Below are 23,761 nucleotides of genomic sequence, written 5' to 3'. Positions count from 1 at the left end.
CGACAAGACACCTCAAACCATCAAGGCAACATATACTCAGTGTGACTGACTGACGGTGCAAGCGACAAGCGCGACGCTTGTGATAGATCATTGAACGACCGCGACGACGCGTGCACGATAGTGCATACAACATTATGTGTGAGTGCGATAGATGTGTGCATGGCAAACACAACCTTCAACATCACCAGAACAAGGCCGCAAGCATGACATAGCAATCAACATGCGGAAAACGACAGTGGGTCAAACAAGTGAAAAAGAAGCACGACATGTAGAAGCAACACATAAGTGACTTTTCGTGTTTGTGCACATGCGTGTTATTGAGGACAGGATGATATGACAATGTCAAGAAGTCCTGCAAACTCAATTAAGAGGAGTACTTCGAAAGGTGTTCCTTACTTACCATACTTACCCTCAAGATTATCATGCATCCGACGGAGTTTGCATGTGGTCATGATCTTTACATTACTCGGCTCCTTGGTCCTTCTCCTCAACTCCTTAGAAGCGATTTCAACATGTCACCTTTTCTTGTAGTCACTGAGAGGTAGATCTACGCAATTTTAGCAGACAGTGACTGCTACCAGAATGAGGCCCCGGGAGGCCCGTCTGCGCAGTTTCTGCATGCAAGACCGACAAGACAACTTGGACACCACTACACAATTTTGAGGCTGAAAGCACTGCAGTGCGACAGGGATCCTGGGAGGACACCTCTACGCAATTTCTGAGTGCAGTGCAGCTGGACTACTCTGCGCATTTTTGGAGAGCAGTGTTGGCTCGGGCCTCTGCGGGTTGCAGGGTTTCAACAAGCAAGGGAGGTTGGTGTCTTTGCGCACTGTGAGGTTTCAGCAGGCAAGGGAGGTTGGTGTCTCTGCGCACTGCGGGGTTTCAGCAGGCAATGGAGGAAGCTTAATGGTTGCAGAAGCAAAGCGCACAGTTCCGGGAAGCTGGATGAGGCTAGGTTGCTTGGGAAAATGGCTAAGTGTGAGATCAATGAAACATATGCAAACATTGATAGGACTCGACTGTGATCGCACACAGACACTTTGTGACACAACGTAGACCATCCAGAATACATAAGACATACTTTGCTTGATGCAACAACCTTCATGACGTGAGTGTGTGAGGTGAGTATGAAACATGTCTATGTGATGACAACCACTCATACGCATATAATTCCCTTGAAGCAAGACAACATTCCCTTTGTATGACAAACAAAAACCCTTATGCCCAAATATGACACATGTTGCATGAAGATGAGAACACGGACAACTCTTAAGATCAAGGAGGGGAGCTTGAAATCATCAACTTACCAACAAGCAACCAAGGATAATCGATTGCAAGATCCGAGGTAGGCTCCGAAATTTGCATGCGAGCCAAAATTTTGGAGGGTGGTTGTAGCCACTACAACACAGCTGAATTGCAAGGAGAATGTTAGGAATCACCTTGTGCCTCAAGCACCCAGCCGGTGCCAAAATACAAAATGTGGCAAGTGACCTGAATCTAGTTCTAAACAACCAAGAGAAAAAGGTTAAACATATGTCAGAGATATGTGCAGCGGATAGGTGGAAGATTTAATCTCAGACTGGGACCATATTGATTTAAAACTAAAGATAGGAAAACTCACCTGGACAAATAAAAGGATCAATCCTTGTCACATTGCAGAAACACTGGACAGATATCTTTGACAGAGCTCCTTCGTAAGTGAGAAGGAAAACATCTCCTCAGCAATTATCCCTTCAACAGTCTTACATCACAAACCATATAGCCTGCTTCTTGATCTATCTCAAGAGTTGGACCCCATTGCCTTCAAATACAGCCCACTCTGGTTGTCTCCGCAGCGGCTTGACCCAGTGGAATATTCCTGAAAAGTAATAGTATTGGGCTCTCCTCCTTTTGGTAGGGAAGAAAAGAAAATATTAAATCCCAAAGAACTAGACTAAAAGAATGGGCCAAGAAAAGAAAACTCAAACCCTCCCGGGATAATCAAGCGCTTGAAGCAACACTTCAAGAAACAAAGCTCAAGATAGAAGAAGTGGATCTCTCTACTCAGCTTCCCTTAAAGAATGGACAATAAACAATAAGCTTCTTAAAGCCCTAAGACTAGAGGAAGAATACAGGAAGGTCATGAAGAAGCATGTGTTGACGATTACAACAACATAAATGTTTCACAGGCAAGCAAATGCTACAAGAAAATTTTGAAACTAAATGTGACCGAAATAGGTGAGTGAAGTGAGATGCTTAAGTTAGCCTTGTTCCACTTCAACAATCACTACACAAAAATGCCCTCTCTAAATTCGAATTTGCAAAAGCTATTAGACAAAAAATTTAGAGGAAGCAAGGGAAGCGCCTTTGGAGTATAGAGTTGAACAATACCCCCAGTCCAAAAGGGTTCTCTCCTCGTTTTTAATATTTACAGATAGTCATAACTTATTATCAGAAAGGATCTCCTTGAGTTCTTGAATCGGGCTAAAGAAAGAGGCAAATAAGGAGGGGGAATCAATCCTCCTTCCTTGCTCTCAATACCCTAAAGAGCAGAATCTAGTTGGCTTTAACCATTGCAGGTTAAATATTGGCAAAGATACTAGCCACTAGATTGAAAAATTATATGAACATATCTAAAACGAACAGGGTGGTTTTGTGTAAGGGAGGGCTATTGTTAAATATATCAAAATGATCTAGGATGCAAACCATGATATTTTACCAGAGAAAAAGGGATGGCCATAAAAAAAGCCATGGCTAATGACTTTGATAGAATAAGAGATCGCTTTCTATTTGAAATCTTGAAGAAGCTCGGATTCTCCAACCCATTCATCGATTGGATGATGGATCATGGCATGCATCTCTTCCACCTGGATTGCCCCTATGGTAAATGGAAAGTCGGTGAGTTTCTTTAAGGTTACTAGAGACTTGAAGCAAGGCTACCTTTAATCTCCTTTCCTCTACATCATAATTTGCAGAACCTTTCTGGAGGAACACTTGAGAAAGCTAGATAGCAAGATCTTCTTCCAAGAATAAGAATAGTTCAAAGAGTCAAAGAACTAAATCACATCCAATTAGCAGATGACATGTTCCTTCTACGAGGAGAAACTATAACCATACCTAAAATATTTAAGGCAATCATAGACCACTGTGCCCGAGAAGGGGGTGTTGAATTTCCACAACCCTGGTGTCTAGGATAGAATCTTAGTCCATCAAGGGCACAATACATCGAGACTCCTGTCAAGTTGTTCACAGCTCCACTTGTGAACAACTCTCAACTACCCACTGCTTCTCTTCAGCTACTCAGGGACTTCAACCCACTATAGTCTTCCTGCATTTCTCCAATGAAGACTAACATAGGGCACAGAGGGTTGCCACCTATCGCTGCAAGATGCCCATCTCTCACAATGAACACGAGCTAAGAGAACTGCCCATCATCTACTGTAGATGTCCTTCTCCACAAGACAAGTCTAGGGCTGCACACACTGCTCCCAGCTAATCAAACCCTTGAGCTCAACAACTGCCACTCTAGTAGCTACTTTTGTCCATCAAAGTGTTGCACACCGGGCTCCAACTTGGGCACTATCACGTTGTCCTCCAATAGACCATAAATGTCCAATCCATTGTCCACACTTGGTCCACTCTCACGCTGCCCTCCAACAGACCACGAGTGACCAATCCTTGTTGTAGCATCTACCCCTAGTTAGGGAAACCAACACCTATGAAGACCCTTCCTCTTGGCTGCTAACAGACTTCACCAATTTGTCCTCTTCTAGGACACCCATCCACCTAGCGTCCAACCATCACCAAGAGACCATTTGCAACTCCTTGTTGTTGCCCTCTTGCCTAGGGTTCTGTGCATGTACCAGTTTGGTTAGGGCACACCAATAGCCCTACACTAGTGCCCTAATCTTCTCCAAACAGGCCGCTTACATCTGAAGGTTCCTAGGTATCTAAGGTGAAGTTGTAGGACTTGGGCACCTCCACAAAGCTCCCTATAACATCCAACTCAGACCTGAAGCAATCTCCCCACTCCAACACTATAAACAAACCCAATACAATAAGAGATGTAGAAAAACCTGTAGATTCACAAGCTCATGTAATCTACTAAAACAAGAGACAAGAATCTACTTCCACTCTTTACAGCGGAAGCCCATAAACATCAAGCAAACAATAATCAATAGAAGAAGAGAATCAAAGGCACATAACACAACAAATATTCGGGGAAAGCCACAGCTCAAAACCCCACTATCTGTTTTTTATTGAGGAAAATCAAGATGAAATTACAATGCTTGTTCTCTATAGAACAATCCCAACACTCAGCAAATTCAATCTCTAACTCGTAAGAAATCTCAAGGCCAAAGCTTAGTCAATTCACAAGCTCTCCAAGTCTCTATTCCAATGTGTAAATCCTATGAACGATAGCTTGTGTTTAAAGGGAAATAAAGCCTCTAAAAATAGCGCAATCCCTCAAGGATTAGTTCCTGAATGCATGCACTATCAGTGCAACTTAGAAAAATCTAAAACAAATAGTACATTGTCCCTGCACTCTAGTCTCAACTGGGTCTTTCTCAGAATCGACATGCATGAGTTTCTGATGGTGGAATCTTCAGTTAACTAGAGTAGCACTAATTAGGTCACTAGTGTCCCAATTGACTGTTTACTCACTATTAGTTCCTGAAACTGATTGGAATTAATTTAACTGGACTTAACTCAATAAACTAAGTTAACTAATTACAACTCATCCTTAACTCCTATAAGTTAGGGAGAACATATAAATATCTTCTAAAAGACTTCCAATTTGAATTTCCTAAATTAATTAAGTTAGTTAAACTTAATTAATTATTTTCAAATTGCTATGAGAAAAGAATTCTATTTTAATTCACAGTTTAATTCAAGGACAAATTAAACTGGAATTTCTTGTTGCCATTTCTCAACACTCCCTCTCAACAAGAAAGGGATTATCCACTACCCCGATCCTGTCTCTGTGAAACTCGAATTTACATCTTGGCAATGCCTTTGTCAAGATGTTAGCATCTTGCTCCTCCGTGGGAATGTAATCTAACAACATGATCCGCCTCAATACACAATCTTTGAGATGATGATACCAGATATCTATATGCTTGGACCGATCATGAAAAACTGGATTTTCAGATAGTTTGATACAACTCTGATTATCACAATAAATCACTATCGGATCCATCTGCTGACCAAACAAACCAACCAAGATCTTCCTCATCCAGATAGCCTCACATGCTGCTTGACTTGCAACCATGTACTCTGCCTTTGCCGAACTGAGTGCAACCAATCTCTGTTTCCTGTTGTACTAAGAAACTGCAGTTGACCCAATACTAAAGATCCCTCCTAATGTGCTCTTCCTGTCAGATGGACTCCCCGCCCAATCTACATCGGTGAAGCCTTGAAGCTTCACTCCCTTTGTCCGTCTGTACCACAACCCAAACTGAGTAGTGCCTCTGAGGTATCTCAATACATGCTTTGCCGCCTTCCAATACAGCTTGGTAGGCCTAACCATCGCTTGACTAAGCTGGTTAACTGCATAACACATATTTGGTCATGTGTTCACCAAATACATGAGTGAACCCACAAGCTGCCTGTAAACAGTAGCTTCCACTACTCCTGAAATAGCATCCTCCTTCCTCCAGTTACCAGCTAAAGGAGTCTCCATGGGTTTACTGCTCTCTATGCGGAATCTCCTGAGTATCTCATTGGCATACTTGTCTTGACAAACAAAAAACTCCCCATCTCCCTGCCATACCTCCATGCCAAGAAAGTAATGCATGAACCCCATGTCCTTCATTTCAAACTCTCTTGCAAGGTCCTCCTTGCAAGATTTGATAATCTTTTCATCACCTGTCAGTATGAGATCATCTACATAAAGTACAATGATCAACAGCTTACCTTCCACCACTATGTGATACAGGTTCGCATCGGCTTCACTCTTCGTGAAGCCCAACCCAGTGAAGTAGCTATATATCCTGGTGTACCAAGCATGGGGTGCTTTCTTCAACCCATACAACGCTCTCTTGAGTCGGCACGCATGCGACTCACAGTCCAAGGTTTCAAAACCTTCGAGTTGCTCTATGTACACCTCTTCCTCAATCATGCCATTGAGGAAGGTAGTCTTCACATCCATTTGATGTATACTCCAACCCATCTGTGCAGATAGTGCCAAAATAGGTCTGATAGATGAGTACATTGCAACAGGAGCAAAGGTCTCATCATATTCAATCCCCTCTACCTGTGAAAAGCCACGGGCCACAAATCTGGCCTTATGCTTCTCAACACTACCATCTGCAGCTTGCTTTACCTTGTAAAGCCAACGGGAGCTCACAACTAACTTGTCCTCCGGTCTTGGGACCACATCCCAAACACTGTTTCGAACTATGGAGTCATACTCCTCCACCATCGCATCAACCCAAACTGGCTGTTGCACTGCTTCTTAAAAGGAAGATGGCTCTGTCACAACACATGCACCCATAAGTGCCATGTACCCAATGTACCTCTCTGGTGACCTCCTCTGTCTACGTTGAGAAGAGGGTGCTCCCACATTCTCCCGTGCATCATCCAACAATCTGTCAGCCTCTCTAGTGCGCTTTCTTCCCTCTCTGGAAGACTCTGCCTGAGTGGATGTCTCCACTCCCGGAACCTCTACATGTGGCTGCTCCACATCAATCTGAGGCTCCTCAACCTTAGGAACTAAAAGTTCCTCCTCTGCATGTAGCTCAAGCTCCCTCTCAAGGGATACTCGCATGGCCTTCTCCTCATCAAACTTGACATCCCTGCGAACCACTGTCATCCAACTGGTTTGCATGTACACTCGATAGTTGTGGGGAGTATCAGTGTACCCCACAAATATCCCCAACTCTGTTGTTGGCTCAAGCTTCTTCCGTGCATCTTTGGTCACATGGCAATAAACCGATGACCCAAAAATCCTGAAGTGACCAACATCTGGCCTCTTACCGGAATAAGCTTCCTCTGGTGTTTTACTCTCAAGTATTCGATGTGGACTACAATTCTGAACATAAACTGTTGTGTTGCATGCCTCAGCCCACAAGTGTAGTGGTAGGCCCTGATCATGCAACATCGCCCTTGCTGCCCCTACAATTCTCATGTTCTTCCTCTCGACAACCCCATTCTGTTGAGGGTTATGAGGTGTCGTCAACTCTCGTTTAATCCCTTCTGCTGCACAGAAGTTCTTAAACTCATTGGAGACATATTCTCCACCGTTATCACTCTGTAGAGCTTTAACCTTCTTGCCTGACTCTTTCTCGACCAATGCTTTGAATTCACAAAACTTTGTGAATGTTTGATCCTTTCTCTGCATGAAAAATATCCAGCATTTACGAGAATAGTCATCTACAAATATAACATAATACATGTGTTTGGCGGTGGATACTGTCGAGAATGGTCCACACACATCTGAATGGACTCTCTCCATAATAGACTCTACTCGACTGTCTCTATCTCCAAAGGAAGACTTGGTGTATTTTCCCAAAGTACAACCCTTGCATGTATCAACTTGCTCAAGTGTACCTTTGGGAAGACCGGTAGAGATTTTCTGCAATATCTTCAAAGCCCCATGATGCAAGTGGCCCAATCGCCTGTGCCACAACTCGCCAACGTCTCGGCTCAACATATTTTCTGCTTTTGAACTCAAAGCAGCACAATCCTCTACCTCTATCTTATAGAGATTCTGAACTCGAATCCCTATCTTCTTTACTTGACCCGTGGCTATGTGTCGAAGGAACATCTTTCCTTTCAAAAAGATCACATCATAGCCTCTATCCTCAAGCATGACAACAGATACCAAGTTCTTCGTCAGTCCGGGTACATGCATAACATTCTTCAAGGTGAGTGGAGCCGCATGCTCCCTCTAAAAAGTTAGGGAGAACATATACATGTCTTCTAAAAGACTTCCAATTCAAATTTCCTAAATTAATTAAGCTAATTAAAATTAATTAATTATTTTCAAATTGCTATGAGAAAAGAATTATATTTTAATTCACAGTTTAATTCAAGGACAAATTAAACTGGAATTTCTTGTTGCCATTTCTCAACAGGAGAATACCCTTGTTTTCCCTTGTTGTCCTTAAAGAAGATTGCGGCTTGGTTAGAAGGGCCTTTCTAGGCCTCTCAGCCCTCTAAACTTCACCTGCCAGCTGTTGTTGTAGCAGTCCCTTACTGTGGCCCTGTAAACATAGATAGACAACCCAAAACCATGCACAAAACAGTCACTTAACTCACCTATAGTTTGCGACCTGATCTGCAAGGTAAGACTGCTCCAACGTGGTCATAACGCTGCCCTCAAGCCTCCATACTAGTTGCCTCAGAGTTGTGGCTCCTTCTCCTAAGAAACAAAACAGTGAAAGGATCTCCACAAACTTGGCTACCTGCCTCAACCTCCCTTGCTAGAGGCTCGCACTATATTTCAGAGCTCCTTCTGATGATTAATGCACCTTGGGATGTGTGTAATGACCTCCAACATCTCCATGTGGGTGTCAACGAACAACCCTAAAGGGCACCTTTAAATCTAGCCGACTTGACCTACTAGGTCTCTTCACCCACACTTATATTTCAAAAATTCATATCTCCATAAGGACAACTCGAAATTAGATGATTTTCATTGCGTTGGATTTGTCTCAGCATCCTCTATCATCTCCATCCATCACATGTCCAATTCTCTCCATGGTTTTGGCCCCAACATCGATGGGTACAAAACCCCAAGCTTGGGTTTCAAGGCCACTTATGGAGCTCCTTCCTCCAAACACTAAATCCTCAGGGCTTGGAGTACCTCCCAAGCTACAAATCTCAACAAGGGGAAGCACCATTAGAAAGCCTCGAGTTTCAACCAACTCTAACTAATCCCTTCCAATGTGAAAAGGAAACCAATGAATCAGGGCACCCAAACCATTAGCATTTATCTAGATAAATAGATTAATTTAACCATTGAATAGTTAAAACATCCTCAACATGTATGCATAAAGGTTAATGCTCAAATATAGCCATGGTTGCCCTCCAAATAGTCACCAACAAACTAAATCTCCATGAACATGTGTGCCAATGAGGGGTGCACTCTAATAAAGTGTTGTACCATGTTAACAAAAGATGCTCTCTCTATCAAAAACTCGCCATGATGACAACAAATCATAAAGCCCAACCTAAGTTGCAACATCATTAAGGGATTTTTACATCAAAAATCATCATCCAACCTTAGGAAAAAGGTTAAATCACCATCAAACCATATGTAGTACCCCAACTTTAACACAAACTTAGAAAAAATATATCCATGAGGGTACTGGCATCATCAAACACATTCCCCCCTAGGTGATGTCTAGCAAATGTTAGATGACTTAAGTTATATTACATAGGAGAATCCAGCAAAGGCAACATGAACCATCCCACTATAACAACATCATAAGAGAAAAGGACTTTGTTACACATTCCCTCCAGGTGATGTTTAGCAAATGTTACATCATTTAAGTTATATCACCTCAGAGAACTAACAAAGGCAACATGAATCATCCCACTATAACAACATCATAAGAGAAAAAGACTTAACAAAGTGCTAACCCATCCAATCATCATGTGTGTCCCCCATCACACAGCCAAAACATGAGGACCATGTAGAACTAGAACACCTTACCCTACTAACACCAACAACGTACATCAACACACTAAGTCACCAGAAAACATCAGCAACATCATGAAACATCTAGCTCCTACCACCGTCATCTAAACCCTTGGAGGACTAGAATCATCATCCATATCCAAAATAAGCATATATATCATACCATAATGAGATAGCATCCTCCACAACCAGCAAATATGCAATCAAGGAGACTAACACTAACCCAACAAGCACAATCATCCAATCAAAGAGAAGTAAGACTCCTTGAACCAAAGAGCTCCATCAAATGATCCAATGTTGTGAAGAGAGGGGACTCCATAAAGATGTATCCCTCAAAATGGGTCCAATGCTCTCAAAATATCAGCAGCAAATCTCCATCTATGTGATGAAATTCACAATGTGTAACCTCATACAATATGAGGTGTGAGTCGTGACAAGAACAAAAATTGTTTGGAAGCTAAAGTCAAAAGAACAAGGGAGGTGCAAGCATACTTCCAAAGGGAGGGATGAACCCCTTCGCAACGTTCAAGGCACTCCAATATCGAAACAAATCAAGAATTCCATCCAGGTAATTAGAAATGCTCTTCTTGGTCTTCAAGAAATGGAGGGGGTGTTAGTTTATGGTAGCAGCAGACATGTGTTCTAGTCTCTATAATGTCTAACAGACTAAGGAACACAAGATCTCCAAAACCTAAAAACGGTTTTGTGAGATAAGACTCAGAAACATCTTAATTAAATTAATTAACGGATAATTTAATTATTTCCTAAGTCTAACATAGGGAAGTCGGTTAATTAAAGTCAATTAATTAAGGTAATTCGATTTTGCTCTAGAGACTTCTATTGATGGAGTCAAAGTGATTTAAGCCATTGATCAGGATTAGATCTTTGTTATTGGTTGCCCAACAAAAGATTATAAGAACAAGTTAAGGGCTTCGAGAAGAGACATTGAGTGAGTTTGAGCAGTTCGACTTACCCACATTGCAGCATTCAGCAAGGGCGCAATTAAAGCTAGGGAAGGCTTCGGAGAGAGGGAATCGCAGATATTTGGGAGCAGAGATCCTGGAGGAAGATTTCCTCAGTGTTTCTAGTGTCCGGGAGATAGGAAAGAGGGAGGTTGAATTATCTGCAAAGGAGGTCAGACAGAACAATGCGAATAGCCAGAAACCCCAGTGCGAATTGCCAAAAGAGACTTGTTTCAGTTGTCAGTTGCTCGATTAGGGTCCCTGAGGAAGAGCGAGTTGGTTCTAGAGGCAGAGGAAGGCTAGATGTCTCACTTGGAGGCATTTCTGGGGCTGTACGATTTTTTTCAGTCAGGTAGTGCGCATTTATGGGCTGAAATGTGAGTGGCCAGGAGGAGGTGCGAGCAGGCTAGGAGAGGCTGAGTTGATTGTAGAGGGAGACAAGGGTGTCTTCCACATATTTTGCTAATATATTTCTGGAGGTTTGCCAATGAGGAAACTAGTTGTAATATTTTTCTCAAATTGCCAGTGAGGAAAGTCAACACAGCAGCAACCCCTAGCACAGTCAACATTGGTCAAACAGAGGTCAAACTACCTCAGATTTCGTGCCCAAAACTGCGGCCTGCCCAAACAGAAATCCTCCACCCAAAACCGCACTCAAAATAGGTCAACGCTGGTCAACGCAAGTCAAATCATCCTCCTGCAATTTCAGTCAACGCTGGTCAACGGCTAGAACAGAAAACCCTTCTCTTTTTCGCACATGTGGAGAGTTGCCTTTGAAATTCGTACCCAATCGATGAAGGAGAGAGAAGAATGTGAGTGAGTGGAGTGTCCAAATGAGGAGGATGCATCATGTATTTATATGCAAACATTGAGGATGAATAGACGTGATTGTTGGGCTTCCGAACCTACATGAGTTTGTTGGCCAACCTTGACAATTTATCCATAATCAAAATAAATTCATAATTCCATTTGTACATGTCAGAATGGGATGATCTTTAGAACAATCCTACACCTCTCGGAGAGAAGAATCCAATCAAAACATGAGTTGCCTCATATGAGCTGTCCAAGGTGAAGTTTGGCCCTAGTTGCCAAAATTAACACTCCCTCTCAACTAGGGAGAACTTCACCTGCCAAACTGTCTGACAATCTATACCATCATTGTCTCTGCTTTGCTCTGCTGAACCATGAAGAAAGAAGAAATGATCGAGAATGTATCATACCATTTTCCACTGACCCGAAGTCAATCTCCAATAATAGAGAGTGTGTCATACCACTCTTAACCAACCCAAAGTCAGTTTCCATTGATCCCACATCAATATCAACATCCTAGCATAGGGAGTACGGTCGTACACGATGCGTCCATCGGTAGTACTATGGTCCCTATCCTCATTTCCCTACTCATCGGCCAGATGAGAGGTACTTCCCATGAGTCCCGAACTACATGGGTAGGATGTGGCGGCAGGAGAAGGTGAACCACTCATCCTGCTCATATGTCATAGGTGAAGGTGAACCACCACTCAACCTATGCATATGTCACCATGGGGTATCACAGGGGTAGGTGAACCACTCACCCTGTACATCACGCACCATTAGGGGAAGGTGAACCACTCACCTTATGGTCGCTCGTCGCTCCAAGAAGTACCCCAAGCCCCGAGAGCTCCCAGAGCTCAACATCCATCTCATATGGGACCCTCATAGTCGTTCATGGAAGGTTCAGAATTTGACCTTCCCTAGGGGTTCGTAAGAATATCGGCGACCTGATCATCAGTCCCAATGTATTGGAGACTTATTGCTCCCCATTGTACCATATCTCGGATAAAGTGGTACCTGGTATCAATATGCTTGGAGCAGTCATGAAACACGGGATTCTCCGAAAGACGAATCCCACTTTGGTTGTCGCAAAAGATCACGCTGGTATCCAGCACATGTCCAAACATCTCACTAAAGAGCTTCCTCAATCAAACAGCTTCACAGGAGGCAAAATTAGCAGCAATGTATTCAGCCTCAGCAGTGCTCATCCATGATATCGAAGTAGAACCTAGAGAGAAGCAACATCCAGATGTGCTTTTACGATCCACTACACTGCTAGCCCAGTCTGCATCAAAGTAACCATGGAGCCTCACATTCCCAGCAGTGTATCTCAGTCCATAAGTGATTGTGCCCCGAAGATATCTCAAGAGATTCTTGGCAGCAATCCAATGTATGTGATGAGGCTCGACCATAAACTACCTCAATGTATTCACTACAAAACATATGTCCGGACGGGAGTTCACCAAGAACATCTAGGCCCCCACGAGTTGACGATACTCAGAAGGACTTCACAATCAGGCCTAGCAGCACTTCCACATAACTTCTTGAAGTTAAGTTCCATCGGAGTAGTCATGGACTTGCAGTGCACCATCCCAAATCTTTCAAGTATCTTCACAATATATTTTCCTTGAGAAAGGAACATCTCACCTAGCTTTTGCCAGACCTCCAACCCTAGGAAGTAATAGATCAATCCTAGGTCCTTCATTTCAAATTTAGAAGCCAACTGCATCTTACATTGATGAATAAGAGGGCCTGTGCCTATCAAAAAGAGATCGTCCACATAGAGTACTAAGATGAGAGCTCTATCATTCTCAACCTTAAAGTAAAGGTTTGGATCAGCTTCACTTCTCGTAAATCCCATCTTCATTAGATAGCTAGCGATCCTCTCATACCAAGCCCGGGATGCTTGCTTCAACCCATAGAGGGCTTTCTTCAACCTGCATACATGCATTTGACGATCTTGAACTTTGAACCCCTCGGGTTGTTCTACATAGACTTCCTCCTTAAGTGAACCATGCAAGAAGGCAGTCTTGACATCCTTCTGGTGTAGATTCCATCTTTGCGAGGCAGCAAGGGCAATGATCGAACGGATGGTGGTATAGCGGGCAACCGGTGCAAATATCTCATCATAATCTACACCTTCCTTTTGAGAGAAACCCCGAGCAACGAATCTGGCTTTGAACTTTTCAGCACTACCATCAGCTCCATGCGTAATCTTGTAGAGCCATTTCGAGGTGACAACGGATTTGTCCTTGGGTCTAGGGACCACATCCTAGACATCATTCTTCATAATCGACTCATACTCTTCATTCATTGCATCCTTCGAAACTTGGTGTTTTACAGCTTCTTCGAATGTGCAAGGTTCAAATTGAACAATGGTGCTCATTGTAGTTAAGTACCCTTGGTACCTATTTGGCTTCTTGCTTTCAAGAAATGTCCCCCTAGGTGCAACATGTCTCTTGGCATCTTCGAGAGTCTCCCTAAGCCATGAGGGTCTCCTTTTTTAGGAGGAGAGCTCATGAGGGGGTGGACCAATGGGATCCACTGGTTCTTCAACATCGAGCATTTGCTCATCCTGCAGTTCTCCCTGCTTTCCTAAATCTGCTTCTTTGTCCTTCCTTGAAAGAGGAAGGTTATTAATCTTCCCAAGGGTAGCATCCTCATCGAAGGTGACATCATGACTTATCTCCACTTCTCTTTGACCAAGCACATAGATTCTACATGCCTTAGAAGTTTCACTATAGCCCACAAATGTTCCTTACTTCCCAGAAGCATCCAATTTGCTTCTCTTTTCTTTCGACACATGAAAATATACGGGACTACCAAAAATTCTAAAGTGAAAAACATCAGGTTTCTTACCAATGAAAACTTCTTCGGGAGTTTTGGAGTCCAATGCTTGATGAGGGCATCTATTTTGAACATACACGGCAGTGTTTACAGCTTCGGCCCATAAGAACTTCGGAAGGCTTTGATCATGAAGCATCACATGAGTGACTTCTACAATAGAACGGTTCTTCCTTTCAGCAACACCATTTTGCTCAGGGGTATATGTTGTAGTATTCTCCCTCTTAATGTCGGCTTCTCTATAATAATTGTTGAACTCATTTGATTCATATTCGGTTCCATTATCAGTCCTTAATATTTTGATCTTCTTCCTAGTTTGATTTTCGACCAAAGCTTTGAAAGAACGGAACTATGAGAATACTTCGTCCTTCTTCTTCAAGAAATATATCCAAGTCTTGCAAGAGAAATCATTCATAAAGATAGCATAATATAAATATCCTCCTAATGAGTTCACGGGCTTTGCACCAGATAGATCAGAATGAATCAATTGCCAATTGCAATATGTCAGTAATCTTGCTATTACTCGAGGAGAATGGTCCCCTTGTATGCTTTCCTTCAGCACACCCCTGACAAACACCTTCATGTTCTACTTTAAATTTGGGTATACCTCTCACCATCTTCCTCACATCGGGTAGAGCCTTATAATGTGGATGAGCAAACCTCTGGTGCCATAATTCGGATTGAAGTGATGTGTCGCAAGACATAGCTCCCAATGGGCTTCCTCCAACTTGATATAGGCTATCAACCCTGAAGCCAAGTGTAAACGCATCTTTGAAATTTTTATTCCACACACGTACCTTTCCATCGATGAATGCTACCTTGAATCCTTTGTCCTCCATTGCCGAGATAGATACTAGGTTCTTCTTTAGATCAGGTACGTATAGTGCTTCTTGTAGATGAATGGTGTTACCTTGATTTAATTGAAGAGTAACATTCCCAACTCCCGGATAGGTGGCATTGTCTCCAAGGATAATTTCCAAATTTGTATCCCTTTCCATCAGATTTGAAAGAGCTTCCTTATACCCAGTGAAGTGCCTTGAAGCACAACTATCAATCAACCAGTGTCCCAAAGTGTCCGGAGGAGATGCAGTAGAGAGGGTAGATATAAGATAAAATTATTTTTGCTTGTTATCAACAACATTAGATTCATCATACCTGGTGTTTCTTGATTTCTTGGGAGGGTGACCATTTCCTTGATGAGGAGCGGGAGCATTCCTTTTTCCATGGTTGTTGAATTTGCCATTCCTTTGATTGTTGTTGCCCCTGAAATTGTTGTTGTTGTTGTGGTGGTTGTCATCATCATGAGGTGTATCCCTTCTATTAGGACACTCCTTAGCATAGTGACCAAACTTGTTGCAAATGAAGCATCTTCACTTCCTTCCATTTTTGAAACCCGACCTTCCTTCACATTGCTTCTTTGAACCTGCATTGTTTTTCTTTCTAGCATGAGCAGAGAATGCAGTAGGATCATTCCTATTTGAAGGCATATCTAATTCCATCATCCTTGTTTCTTCTTGAGAACATCTAGTCAGCAATTCTTCAAAACTTGGAATCTTGTCGTTGTTAAGAATATTAGTGTTGAACACATGCCATTCACGAAGGAGTCCTCCAAGGGCAATGAGAATAAGCTCCCTATCAGCAATAGTTTCTCCAATCGAAAGAAGATCATTTTTTATCTCAATAATCCTCATGAAGTAGGATTGAATATCTTCATTTCTTCCTTTCTTTATATCCTTCAGCTTGTTTTCGAGGAAAAGAATTTGGTTTGCATTGCTGGATTTGAACATGCCAACCAACCTATCATATATCTCCTTTGATGTGTTCAAATCGGAGATGTAAGCAACTAAATGCTTATGAATAGAATCCCTAATGATCTTCTTGGCTTTGACTTCACCCTTCTTGTACTTTGTCTTAGCAGCAGCTGGTGCATTTGAAGAAGGTTCCAAAATCTTTCCCTGCACATAATCCATAACATCTTGCTCTTCTAATGTCAAATCAAGAGACATCTTCAATGCATGATAATCAGACTTATCATGAAGCTTATCCTCAGACTTGAAGTAGGATGTGGAGGCCATTGAATCTTGTCCTTGATCAACGATTGCTCCTCTTAGTGATTGCTCTTCTCACTCTTGCTTCGGCTTTGTCTTCACCTCAGCTCTGATACCATGTTAATTTGAAATAACAATGGTATGTTCTATGCTTAGAGCAATTTTACTTCATCTTCTTTATTAGCCCAATATCAATATCCAGTTTAGCAATCACATCAACTTGATAGTAAAATGCAGATAGAACATAAACAATAACAGTAGAAGACAAGCCAAGACAAGAGGACACAAGATATGGCACTAGCCACGGACAAACCCCAATGTGGGGAAACCCTTGATCAATTCTTCTTATAATTCTTCAAAAGTTTAGCAGAGAGAGAGTATAATATACAATATTCACCTGCCCAATCACAGTGAAACGTGATCAGTGAAACAGCTGAAACAGAAAGCCCTAACCAGAAAGTCAATGTTGGTCAATAGGGCAGATTTTGACCTCCAAAACAGCTCAGTCAAACTCGGTCAACTTAGCCTCCAGCAACAAGTCAAATCAGCCCAAAAATAGTCTGAAAAAGTCCAATCAAATCTAGTCAACGCAACAGCAAGCCCTAGCACAATCAATGTTGGTCAAACAGAGGTCAAACTGCCTCGGATTTCGTGCCCAAAACTGCAGCCTTCCCTAACAAAAATCCTCCACCCAAAACCGCACTCAAAACAAGTCAACGTTGGTCAACACAAGTCAAATCAGCCTCCTACAATTTCGGTCAACGGCTGGAACAGAAAACCCTTCTCTTCTTCGCACGTGTGGAGAGTTGCCTCTGAAATTCATACCCAATCAATGAAGGAGAGGGAAGAATGTGAGTGAGTGAAATGTCCAAATGAGGAGGAGGCATCATGTATTTATATGCAAACATTGAGGATGAATAGACGTGATTGTTGGGCTTCTGAGCATACATGAGTTTGTTGGCCGACCTTGACAATTTATCCATAATCAAAATAAATTCATAATTCCATTTGTATATGTCAGAATGGGATGATCTTTAGATCAATCCTACACCTCTCGGAGAGAGGAATCCAATAAAAATATGAGTTGCCTCATATGAGCTATCCAAGGTGAAGTTTGGCCCTAGTTGCCAAAATTAAGAAGTTTTTATATTTCCGCAGCGATTTTTGTGAACATTGCAATTGTGAATTTGTCATTATTTGTTGAATAATAATTCAGAAGACAAATAAACTGCTAACAGTTAGAAGATAAATCTCTAGTTAATTGCATTAAAGGAATTTCATATGGTATTAAAGCAACAAAGATCATATTAGAGGCTCTAGAAGCGAAGGAAACGAGTTTGTGCAAATTCAAAGGGAGATCTGAAGCACAAAATTCCAAATCTACGCAGGCCAACTAGGCAGTGCGAATTGCAGGGAGGTAGAAATTCGATTTCCAATCCAAGTTGGAAGAAAAGTTCAATTTGCCTCAAGAGCAGTAGCAGCAAGGAGTAGGATTGTCGGAGAGGGGTTCCGATGAGCAAATTAGAGAATTCACAAAGCAGATCTAGCGCAGTCATTTTGCAGCAAGGGTTTTGCAGTGGCAAATCAACACAGGGCTAGGAAGAGAAAACCACACGAGGGTTTAATTTCTCCAGTATTCTCAGTGTCAAACAAAGGTCGATTTATCTACAGAAGACGGCTAAAGCAAGCAAATCAATACCCACATTTCCCAATTTACATATATGAAGCAGTAATTTCACTTCCAGTCACCGAATCTATTTGTCGGAGGAAGTGTGAATAACTTCAGAGACAGAAGGAGACAGTATATTCATCAGAGAGAATTTCCAAAAGCATTTCTCAAAGTCGGTGTGAATTGCAAGATCTAGTGCGCAATGCAAGATCCAATGCAAGCTTCAAGCAGAGGGTGTGAGTTTACAAAAGGAGGCCAAGTTGGTTTTTGCAGAGGAAACTTAGTGTTTTCAGATCGATTTGTCAGTTGGAGGAATGAGATAAAATTTCTCCATTTATTTGAGCTATGCAGATTTTCCAGAGAGGTTGTATTCGGCTAATGTGAGTAGCCAATTTGACAGTGTGATGGATGAGGAGCTCATTTCAGTAAAGACGAAGCTAGATCTATCATGCAACGACACAGTAAGTGGGCCAAGAACAATACTGCACGTAGTTTTACTTGCAGGGAAAAGCGAAGTAGGGTTCAAATAAGGGATAGGGCTCGAAAGGAGATATAGTTGCACTAGACCTAGGAGGATGAGTAGGAGACTCTAGTGTTCCAAGACAAAAAGGGTTCGAGGAAGGAGCAACAAGGAGATCTAGATTCTAGCCAAGTGGACTTGATCAGTAGATCAGATCTAGTTGTTGTGTAGGAGATTCCTCAGTTGGACCAGTACTTTTGCTACGAGAGCCCAAGTATTAGAGTAGTAGAGAGATTGAGTTTCCAATTGCAAGTGTGAATTGCAGGAAATTCGTGTGAATGGGGTGGCAGTGTGAATTGGCCAGTTGCAGCGTGTAGGCATAGTTCTATCCAGAGAGAGACTCCAGGAAGGGGTTTCCAGCAAAAGCAGGTTTCTAGCATTCCAGTCAGGAAGAGAGGCTGAGATCTCTAGCAAAACAGGTTGAAGCGACAATGCAAATTGCCATTGTATGTTATCAGATCAGCGAATGTGTGTTGCAGAGATAGCAATTCAATTTCCAGTCCAGGGAAGTTGTCCAGATGAAGTGCAAATGATCTCAGTGACCAACATCCGGTAGTGTGAATTCTGAAGGACTTTCGGAGGCAAGAACAAGTTCCCCAGTGGTAGTGCTATGCAGTCCAATCAGCCAGTGCTTGTTGCACGCAAGAGTGAGAGTAGCCAAGAGGTTCTGGAGGTAGAACGAGATTCCCAGTAACAGTACTGCACAATCCAATTAGGTAGGAGTGCGAGTAGCAGGGAGGAGGCTAAGTTGATTTGTTGGAGGAGATTTCCCAGTTCTTATTCAGAGGGAGATCGAGACTCACTATTGCAATGATTGCAGTAGTGTAGAGCGGGAGAGACGCAGTGCAAATTGCCTAGTTGCAATAGGTAAGGCACAGTTCCAGCTAGAGACAATCCAACACAGGCGCATCAACAATGTGAGATCAGAGTAGTGCAGTGGAAGCACAGATTGGTTCAGCTATAGAATTAGTAGTAGAATCAAAGTATGCGCAGTAGCATGGTGGACAATGATAGCCAAAGTAATTTCTTCACAGTGATTTCCAATGATAGGGAATCAAATCAAGTTGAAGATGTGAAGGAAGGAAGATATGTCAGACACTAGCAACGTGGCTCAATTCGGCTACAGCGTGTTCCCAGAAACCAGCAAGTGGCTGATATACTCAAGAAAGCCCTACGAAGGGCCAAGTTCGTCTATTTCAGAGAACAAATGGGTATAGTAGTGAACACCTTCCTCGCTAAGAGGGAATGTTAGATTATGGTAGCAGCGGGGAAGTGTTCTAGTCTCTATGATATCTAAGAGGCTAAGGAACATGAGATCTCCAAAACCCAGAAAAGGTTTCGCGAGATAAGACTCAAAAACGCCTTAATTAAATTAATTAGCCAATAATTTAATTTTTTCCTAAGTCAAACCTAGGGAAGTTGGTTAATTAAAGTTAATTAATAAGGTAATTCAAATTTTCTCTAGAGACTTCTATTGATGGAGTCAAAGTGATCTAAGCCATTGATCAGGATTAGGTCTTGATCGTTAGTTGCCTAGCAAAGGATTATATGAGCAAGTCGAGGGCTTCGAAAAGAGATATCAAGTGAGTTTGAGCAGTTCGACTTACCCAGTTTGCAGCGTTCAACAAGGATGCAGTTAAAGCCATGGAAGGCATCAAAGAGAGATTTTCAGAGATTTTGGAGCAAGATTTCCTTAGTATTTCCAATGTATGGGAGACAGAAAAGAGGGAGGCCAAATTATCTGCAAAGGAGGTCGTACAGAGTAGTGTAAATAGCAAGAAACCCTAGTGTGGGTTGGCGAAAGAGACTTGTTTCAGTTACCAATTGTCCGATCAGGGTCTCAGAGGCAAAGCGAGTTGGTTCCAAAGGCAAAGGAAGGCTAGACATCTCACCTGGACGCAGTTCCGAGGTTGTACAATTTTATTCAGTCAGGCATAGCGCATTTTTGGGCTACAGTGCGAGTGGCCGGGAGGAGGTGCAAGCAGGGTACGAGAGGTTGAGTTGATTGGAGAGGGAGACAAGGGTGTCTTCCAAATATCTTGCCAATAGATTTATGGAGGTTTGCCAATAAGGCAACCAATTGTAATATTTCTCTCAAATTGCTGCATGATAATAAAACCCTCATCTATTACACTGGTTTTCCCTTCGGGGGTTTTTTCCCAAGACAATTGTCCAAAAATAACAGTGTCAATTTTTTGTGTGTGCATATATTTCTCAGTTCTAGTTTTTATATTTCCACAGCGTTTTTATTGTGAAAATTGCAATTGTGAATTTATCGTTATTTGCCAAATAATAATTCAAAAGACAAATAAACTGCTAACAATTAGAAGATAAATCTCCAATTAATTGCATTTAAGGAATTTTCAGAGGGGGGATCAGGCTGAAGGAAAATAATCTTAAGTCCCCTTCCCCCCTGTCATAAAGAACCTTTGGGAATTCAAGCACATCCTTACCTGGCTGGGGAAGGGAGGTACTAAAGCTCTGGCAGATGTCTCCTCTTGAAATATGGATGGAAGTTAGAAAGGGTGGATTCCTCCAGCACTGCTCCAAGGGGAGCTAGAGGACCAATGGAAAAATCTAAGAATGTCCACTTTCGTTTTTTTCAATTATATTCATGTTTCAAATGCCCCGCTATAGTAAGCTTAGCAAACATGCATTCTTCCATTTCGGTTCAGAGAGATGTACTCTCAATGCAATACAATTAACCAATTCACTTGAGGTTGAAGATGAAACAGTTTAGTGGCTCATAACAGAACCAAATCATTATTTAGCGTATTTTATTCATTGTCTTAACTCACTAACTGAAACTCTCTGCCACATGATTCAGATTCTAAGAACTTATTGTGGTGAGATAAATCCACATGAAATCAAGGTTGAGATGAAAAGATCAAGAGTTTTACTGTGGACCTGATATAAGAAGCAGAATCATCGGGCAGACAGCATAGAGATTCAAAGAGCCAAAAAAACAGGAAGCTAATGGGATAGGGTGTCAACATGAGGTTGTCTTTCTTGCAATGTCAGGAAGTCGGAAAAATGTTAACTGTGATTTCAGAATTCATTGTGGTGGAACAAATATGCATGAAATCAAGACTGAGATGGAAAAATCAAGCATTTACAAATGGACCTGACATGAGCAGCAGAGTCATTTGGCAGACTGCACAGAAAAAAAGTCAGAGTTCTTCTTCGAAGGGCTAGGATAAACAGGAAGCTAATGGAGATGGGGGTGTCAACATGAGGTTGTCATTCTTGCAATATGTTAGGCAGTCAGATAAATGTTAACTGTGATTCGAAGAGCTCATTGTGGTGAGACAAATCCCCATGAAATCAAGGCTGGGATGGAAAAATCAGGTGTTCTCAGTATCAGATCAAGAATTGAGCTTCCACTGTCCAGGTATGTCTACTGAATGCTTGTCAAATTATGTTCGAATGGTACATCAAGTGAGCTTTCTTAACAGAGACCTGGGTTTAATCCTTCCAAGAGCACACAATTTATTTCAATACGGCAAATTGTTCTGCTAAATTGTGATATCTCAGAATTATCTCTTCCTAGTCAGTTTGTCTTAGGCAGTGTCCCTATTACAGAGGTAGAATCCAGTCCGTTAACAAAGGACCATTTACCTACATAAGACAAAATGTCTACTGAATTCTTGGACTGTCTTCTACAACACAATAAAAACTCGCTTTGATCACATGATAAGAGGTAAACCACGCAATTTGCAATACTTTATGGTTTTCAATTATAAACCTAAAATTCGCTTTCATTGTTAAACAAAACTGGGAGAGGACAACATAAGTACCTTTTTCCGCTTTCCAGAGACCTTCATATCGCTGCGGCTTGACTTTCCAACGTTGAAGTCCACGGCTGTAATCTGTGGTTTATCTCCAAAAGCGACATGCGTGGACGCCAGGCCGATAACGCACAACCTTCAATCAAAAGGTCAAAATTTTAAAATTAAAGTCGAAATTTGCTTCATGCAGCTTTAAATCTTGACACGTTACAATATCTTGCAAGAACTAGGTTTTAGAGTCCTCCTTTTACCCATTTGCATGTCGGTAAATATATTGGTCATGCCCGGGTTTGAGAAAATCTGCTCCAAGTCCATTTAAGAAGAGTCATGAAGCCAAGAAAACGCCCTGTAAAAAAAGTGTATTGCAACAATCTATTGCAGAATAGTATTTAAAAAGTGCAGCTTTACCTATAACAAAATATTGGACATAGTTTGATTCTATTGCAGGAGAAGGACGTAAAGGGAGCTCATGAACCTCCGGACACAAGTAAAACGATACAGCCGCCTCAGCCCCAGTGCTTGTACAAGCATCCTTTAAGCTCGTTACTTCCTGAGACACCCGAAGTGCTTCTTCTGTGCTTGGGTTTTCTGTGTTTGGTTTAAGACGTTTTTCCAGTTGTTCCTCGAAAGTTTTGCAAGAAACAGACCTAGCTTCGAAACCGTTAATCTCCTCCACCGTCCCCGCATTCAATGCCACCGTCTTTGAAGTACAATCACTAGCTTGGCCCGAATTTTGAATATTGTCCGTCATTGCTCAGAAATAGGGGGAGTCCCAAAGTTCCACTGCTAAGATTTGGTCGCAAATGCGTAGGGTATTGCTGCTACGTATAGTGAAAACACTCCGAAGAAATGAAGTTTAATATTTTTTTCTCGCCTCGGAGCCCAGGCCTTGCAGTAACCCTACTTGTCGCGTATGATTTTCTTACGAGAAAAAATTAGATTTAGTTACAATGATTAGAAAAGGTCATATTATTTACAGGGAGGAAGCTCGCAATATTTTGGGATGGAACCCGGTTACAAGGTAACGGAATAGGGTTATAGAAAGGATATTGGCACACCCAATATCAAAACATGTGTGAGATCAGAACCATGAATTTCAGTGAGATCATAACCATGAATTCTATTCGAACTTAGCTTGAAAAGAAAGAGCAACTGCAAAAGACGTTTTCCTGGTCTTTAATCGCTCTGTCATTGCTTGCACAGTGTGTGAATGCGTTGCCAGTGAGAGGATTTCTTAACGCTGCATTTGATGGTGACCAGCTTGGTGTGCGTGAAATCTTGCAGCGTGTACGAGCTCTTGAGCCACACGCATCCTCTGAAACACCATCTCGGAATGTCACCATAGATTATTAGGCAAAACTACCAACTTTCGCAACATGGAAGGCCTAGTCCAATATTATGGCCATGAAGTTAATTTCTCCATCTAGTTTTCAACTGAAACACAGCCCCGATGCCTTTCGTTCACTTGGTGGAGGGTCATACTCTTTGGTTGTTT

At 42.0% G+C, this 23,761-nt stretch overlaps 1 protein-coding gene across 2 annotated transcripts in view; it reads right to left on the bottom strand.

The window, feature by feature from the left end:
* The window catches only part of LOC149180078 (uncharacterized), an 83,663-nt gene extending 59,902 nt beyond the window's left edge, over positions 1–23,761 (bottom strand). Inside the window, exons 1-3 of one of the 2 annotated variants that reach the window (XM_089415888.1) lie at positions 22,675–23,761; positions 22,518–22,566; positions 22,276–22,402 (exon numbers count right to left, since the gene is read on the bottom strand). In XM_089415888.1, coding sequence (XP_089272014.1) covers positions 22,276–22,402; positions 22,518–22,566; positions 22,675–23,017 — 519 coding nt within the window. In that variant the 5' untranslated portion in view covers positions 23,018–23,761. The remainder of the gene's footprint in view (positions 1–22,275; positions 22,403–22,517; positions 22,567–22,674) is intronic. The other variant, XM_089415889.1, reaches the window with a different exon arrangement.

Source organism: Pinus tabuliformis, chromosome 3_2 (genome assembly GCF_031772625.1).
Source record: "Pinus tabuliformis cultivar Carrire ecotype Pingquan chromosome 3_2, CPIR1, whole genome shotgun sequence".
NCBI classification, from domain to species: Eukaryota; Viridiplantae; Streptophyta; class Pinopsida; order Pinales; family Pinaceae; genus Pinus; species Pinus tabuliformis.
This window is presented reverse-complemented; position numbering and strand designations above follow the sequence as displayed.